We start from the raw sequence: 6,733 nt of genomic DNA, 5'->3' as shown, positions 1-6,733 counted from the left end.
AACAAAATTAAAACAAAATAGCTCATCATTTCATGCAATATGAAAAGAAAACTAAAATGGTCATCCAATTTTCGCCATCATAAGGCCAAACAACAAATTACAAGTGGACATAATAATATATACATACCCACAGGCACAGTAACATTTGACTTTATAATACTGAGATAATTTTTTAGCAACCTTTCATTGTCATATCGACACTGTAGCTATGCACAAATGACAATAAAAAGCCTTGAATCTTGAATCTAGTGTGTTCCTGGACAGGCGCTAATTTCTTACCCTGTTTGAACTACTGAATCTCCCCATGGGGATTAATAAAGATCCATTGTATCTGTCCTGGTTCTGAGCAGGACCTGTGAACTCATACTTGTTATTTCTTGTCAGTGTAAAAGTTATTTCATTTTGGTTGTTTTGTACAAAAACAAGTATTTATTTTAAACAATTAATCCAATATCACCATGCTGAGGACGATTTCCTAATCTTTTATTTTCAAGTTAAATGTATGTTAGAGGGGGTATGACCAGAAACGTTTTAAGCTCTTATTGCCCCTGTTGAACATGACAGACTATTTGAGAATTATTATTTTTTGCTTCTCTTTGTTATAATTATTATTACAATTATTATTATTTTTGTTTGTTTTGTTTCTGACATGTTCAAAAATTGACTAATAAAAAATAATAAAGTGGCGGTTTTTTTCCCGGACAGGCGCTGTGAGGACAGCTCAACCCGCTCCCCGTGTGACGTGAAGGACCTCCTCCTCCGACACACAGCAGCAGTGATGGCGGACTACGACAACTACGAGGATCGGGACCGGGCCTACGGGAGCTTCGGCGGCGGCAGAGGGTGAGTCTCCTCCGGCAACACTTCCTCCACACGGACAACCGCGGACAGAGAGCCGGAAAATAGGGCTGTGTTCCCCGGTTCTCTGTGTGTGAGGAGGACCAGGACCCGACCGGCCCTCCCTCAGAAGGCCGGACATGAGGGGGGGAGGCCGGGCGCAACGGCAGGAAACACCGCGGTCTGACGCACACACATGTGGGGGAAATACACCCGGAAAATAACGTGTTTTAAACTGAGATCCCGGGGTAGTTTTACAGCACTTTTATTCTGAGACGGGAATTGTTTTAATATCTGTAAAATGTTCTTATGCTAGGTTTTTTATCTCATACGTTTGTTTGTTTGTTTGTATGTATAGTTTCTTAATATGTTGGTGAGCTGAGCAATTCATCGTAAAGTGCAACTGCGCGTTAGATACCTGAACATGTATATTTAGATGTATGTACTTTATACTGACGTATGAAAATATAATGTGTTGAATCAGGTGCAGGCTGCCCGCATGGCTGCATCATGTGTCCGCAGCGTCTCCTCCAGATATGAGGCTGGGTATCGATCTGTTACCGGTCACTTAAAGGAGACACATCCTGCTCATGTCCTGCTTCACATGACTAGAGTCTCTACCGGGACACGTCTTCATGAATTAATGTTCAAAAAGCTCTTTATTTGTCTCCTACTGTCTGTGCTGCAGCGCACATTTTAACCCTGTTTCTGAAACCAGAGCCCAGTCTGCTCTGATTGGTTAGCTGGCCGGCTCTGTTGTGATTGGTCACCAGATACAGATGTCCCGCCCCTTAGCACAATGTGTTGGAGCACTAGCCAATAGGAGCGTGAGTGTTCCACAGTGATGTCACTATTTTCAGGAAGTAAACATCGAATGGAGGCTTTTGGGCCGTTGGGGGGTGGGAGAGAAACGGGGATTTGAGCCTCTGCAGACCATTTACATGCACTACCACCTCCAGGAGAGGGAACACCGCAGCAAGCAGAATAGGTCCTCTCTTTTTTAAAGTGGCTTCAGACTGCTGAGTCGTCGAGGAACAGATACAGATTTTACTTTATTTGCTAACAAAGTCACAAGTTTAGTTAAAAAACAAGAGCACAGATGTATCATATCATGGTCTGAGTAGATTACAATGCACCTGCTCTGATGTTATTAGTATTTAAATAATGGATAATATATATCTTTTTAAACTGACTCTCAAAAGGTACTTGAATTGCAGGGATCTTAAAACATATGTATTATTGTAAAGATAACACCCCCTGATATTCAGACATCCAGCTGTGACTTCACTACGGACGGCAATTTAGAATTGATTTTTAAATGGTTGTACTGGTTTTATGAAGCTCGTAGTGGTTTGGCACCCGCATTTTATCTGTATTATCCCCCTTTTTACCTCCTCGTGTCCTTGCAGCGACTACGGTCATTACTTTTACTTCCAACTGTTTACTTTCACGATTGACATCAGCACCATTATCTGTGATAAGGTGTTTCCAACAGGCGTACTGACTGGCCGGTTCCCATTGGTTAAGATAGGTATGTAGGTGGATAGGTATGTAGGTAGATAGGTTGGTAGGTATGTAGATGGGTAGGTAGGTAGGTAGGTATGTATGTAGATGGGTAGGTAGGTATGTAGATGGGTAGGTAGGTAGGTATGTAGATGGGTAGGTAGGTATGTAGATGGGTAGGTAGGTAGGTAGGTATGTATGTAGATGGGTAGGTAGGTATGTAGATGGGTAGGTAGGTAGGTATGTAGATGGGTAGGTAGGTATGTAGATAGGTAGGTATGTATGTAGATGGGTAGGTAGGTAGATGATAGGTGGATAGGTAGGTAGATGGATGGGTGGATAGATAGGTAAGTGGAGAGTTTTTAATAGTCACATATATCCCAACTGTTATAACTTAGATTATTTTAAGCTTATTAAACAAGGAAAATGCAAACATACATTAATCTTTAAAAGATTAAATCAAGCTTTATTATTAGAGCACATTACAACAACTGTGAACATACACAAACCCTAACCCTCAAAGACTGCAACCACGACTATTTCGAAATACTTATGGCTATTTTACTAATATATATTTCTAGACTGTAAGTGTGAATAAGCACATTGAATGTTATCTCGTTGCTCCGCCATCGCTCTGCTTTTGCCACTCTTATTTATGGGATTTTTTTACTGCAGTGCGAGTTGCCACTTTGTATGAAGACAATGAAGATATATTCTATTACAGTTGTAGTAATTGTTGTGTTCCTCGTCTCCCCAGGCCCCGGGCAGGCAGCAGGAAGCAGAAGGAGCTTCCCACGGAGCCTCCCTTCACGGCGTACGTTGGGAACCTGCCGCTGAACGCCGTGCAGGGCGACATCGACATCATCTTCAAAGAGCTCAACATGCGCAGCGTGAGGCTGGTCCGCGACAAAGAAACAGACAAGTTCAAAGGTCAGTGCCACGAAGTCGCTGGCCTTGATTTGATTTATTTCGAATGTGTAAAGAAATTATGATAATTAAATGAAACATGAGAATTATAATACTGTACAACCTTAAGGCGTGTCAAATTGATAAACAAAGATATAACTGACTTAGAAATTATATATAAACAAATCTGCGTGATACACATCCGAAAAGCGGCGGGAAGGAGTTTTACAGCTAACGGGATACACGCATTTAATCCCACCCCTTCTCCCAAAAACTCTATTATTAACACATATATATTTGTTGCTTAAAAGAATACATTTGTTATTGAAAAATAAATAAACAAACAAATGCATGAAAGGTAAATGTAATCAAGAAAAGATAAATAACAAACCAAATAAACCCAGGGGGTCCGCGGGGTCCTAAAAAGTATTAAAGGGCATTTCCCAAGGTGTTACATGTTGTAGCTTGTTTTCAGTAAGTATATAAGTGGTCCAGAGAGGTCGTGTTCTGCAGTCTGCCTGAATGTAGTCATGGCGCAGGTGTGGTGTGACTCTGTAGTTTATTGATGGCATCCCGTTGGGTGTGACGGCATCTGAACACGACATCGCCCGCTCACTGCTCGATAGCGCGAAGCTCCGTTTGCACCGGTTGCTAAACAGCATCGTTATGGGGAAATGCAAGTCTGCGTCCAAACGGTTGGAAGATAAGGAGGAAGAACAATCAATGCTGTATATAGTCAATGTGAGGTGAAGTGTGTCGCCAAGGTAACCGGTTAAAACTCCAAGTGGCGATGAGCTCTTAAAATGTATGGAAAGGGTCTTGAGAAAGGTCGTGGCAGGTCTTCCATGTGACTCCAGGACTGCTGCCGATACCCTGAAACCGTGAACACCCAGTTAGGATTCAACAACTTTGTTCTGCGTATGTTTCCGAATACGCAGTTACGTCCCCATGATGCCTTTTATCTTTGGTTTGATTAGTTATAAAGTACTTTAATTTGTCCTTATTTAATAAACACTTTCTGTTCGTTCATCGGCAAAGGAAAGCATTGGAAGAAGTACTTGGTTCCATTAATTGAGTAAAAGTACAAATACTAGTATGTCCTAAAACACTCCACTGCAGGTAGAAGTCCTGCTCTCAAATCTGAACCTTATTAAAAGTACAAAGTATCGGCAGCTAAATGTAATCGTTAGCTCCATTTCTATCTAAATGTACTCGGAAGTGAAACTGCTGTTGATGCAGAACGGATGTTTTCACATCATATGATCCTTTGTTTATAGCATTTTAGTTTGGCAACGCGAGTTTAGATCCTACAAATACTGAATAAAACTTCGGCACTTTCTCGACAACACCGAGGAGTGGATTATGAAATATTAGATTGATTAGCGCTGCGCGATATTGGAAAAAACGGACATTGCGATTTTCTTTGCCTGCGATATGAACAGATACAGGAATTGAAGAAAAGACAGTTTGTCTGCAAACCATCCTCTCTTGGACTTTCATGATACAATTGGTATTTTTTTAACTACCGTACTTTTCGGACTATAAGCCGCGACTTTTTCCCCCATTTTTTTTGTACAGCTAACGGCCACTAGGGCACCTCCTAAATCTATGGATTTTACAGGTAAAATTAACCACCTTTAACGCTATGGGCTCTATGACCGGTCCGCGCCCGCCACCTTTAACTCTATGGGCTCTATGACCGGTCCGCGCCCGCCACCTTTAACTCTATGGGCTCTATGACCGGTCCGCGCCCGCCACCTTTAACACTATGGGCTCTATGACCGGTCCGCGCCCGCCACCTTTAACTCTATGGGCTCTATGACCGGTCCGCGCCCGCCACCTTTAACTCTATGGGCTCTATGACCGGTCCGCGCCCGCCACCTTTAACGCTATGGGCTCTATGACCGGTCCGCGCCCGCCACCTTTAACACTATGGGCTCTATGACCGGTCCGCGCCCGCCACCTTTAACTCTATGGGCTCTATGACCGGTCCGCGCCCGCCACCTTTAACTCTATGGGCTCTATGACCGGTCCGCGCCCGCCACCTTTAACTCTATGGGCTCTATGACCGGTCCGCGCCCGCCACCTTTAACGCTATGGGCTCTATGACCGGTCCGCGCCCGCCACCTTTAACACTATGGGCTCTAGGACCGGTCCGCGCCCGCCACCTTTAACACTATGGGCTCTAGGACCGGTCCGCGCCCGCCACCTCTAAGCGGCGGGCTCCAGCAGGAAAAGCTGGATGCCGGAAAAGAGTGAGACAGGTAGCGCGCCAAAGTAAAAGTGGAACCGAGAGACAGAACGAGAGCAAGACAGACGGACAATTTAGCTGCTGCGGCTTATATGCAGGTGCGCTTTATAGTCCGGAAAGTACGGTATATTTAACCGGATGAAAGATTTTAGTCACGGACGTCTGGATCTTCAGTGATCAGAGCAACGAGCTGAGCTAGCTCGGTTAGCAGCGCCGAACTGGAGGAACACATGAAACGCCTTTATTCAGTGTTTCTACCTTTGATCACGGGGCCGTTTGCTTTGGGATCTGGTGGTGATCGTGGTTTGCTGTCACTCACTCAACACCGCTGATTCTAGGTGATAGGAAAGGAGCTTCAATGCTTCCTTTGTTATCTCCTTTTAGGAAACACCGGACTATCCGTGGGACGGCATTATCTCCTTTCCTGAAGAATGTTCTGGTGTTAACTAAAAGGGGATAACAAAGGAAGCATTGAAGCTCCTTTCCTATCGCCTAGAATCACCCCTTTCTGATCCCGGTCCCCTCCGTGAGGAAGCTTCCTGACGGATAACGGATTTTCTACCTGTGTGTTTGTGTCGCCTCCGTGAGCTGCTAATAACGGGTTTTTTTGCACTTCCTTCTTCAGGCTTCTGTTACGTGGAGTTTGAAGATCTGGAGTCTCTAAAGGAAGCGTTGACGTACGACGGAGCTGTGAGTATGAAGAAGTAGAGACACTACATACTGATACACACCTGAACATCAGCAGGAGAGGACTCTTTAAAGTAGAGACACTACATACTGATACACACCTGAACATCAGCAGGAGAGGACTCTTTAAAGTAGAGACACTACATACTGATACACACCTGAACATCAGCAGGAGAGGACTCTTTAAAGTAGAGACACTACATACTGATATACACCTGAACATCAGCAGGAGAGGACTCTTTAAAGTAGAGACACTACATACTGATATACACCTGAACATCAGCAGGGGAGGACTCTTTAAAGTAGAGACACTACATACTGATATACACCTGAACATCAGCAGGAGAGGACTCTTTAAAGTAGAGACACTACATACTGATATACACCTGGACATCAGCAGGAGAGGACTCTTTAAAGTAGAGACACTACGTACTGATACACACCTGAACATCAGCAGGAGAGGACTCTTTAAAGTAGAGACACTACACACTGATATACACCTGAACATCAGCAGGAGAGGACTCTTTAAAGTAGAGACACTACACACTG

The 6,733-nt window shown here is 43.9% G+C and overlaps 1 protein-coding gene across 1 annotated transcript; it reads left to right on the top strand.

Moving 5' to 3' along the window:
* Nucleotides 1-733: 733 nt before the first annotated feature.
* eif4h (eukaryotic translation initiation factor 4h) lies at nt 734-6,187 on the top strand (the record flags this gene model as incomplete). Its single annotated transcript, XM_034077113.2, has 3 exons — nt 734-843; nt 3,098-3,270; nt 6,123-6,187. Coding segments are annotated over exons 1-3 (303 nt in total), but the record flags the coding sequence as incomplete, so codon positions are not given.
* Nucleotides 6,188-6,733: the final 546 nt, after the last annotated feature.

Source organism: Pseudochaenichthys georgianus, unplaced genomic scaffold (assembly GCF_902827115.2).
Source record: "Pseudochaenichthys georgianus unplaced genomic scaffold, fPseGeo1.2 scaffold_1308_arrow_ctg1, whole genome shotgun sequence".
Taxonomy (NCBI): Eukaryota; Metazoa; Chordata; class Actinopteri; order Perciformes; family Channichthyidae; genus Pseudochaenichthys; species Pseudochaenichthys georgianus.
This window is presented reverse-complemented; position numbering and strand designations above follow the sequence as displayed.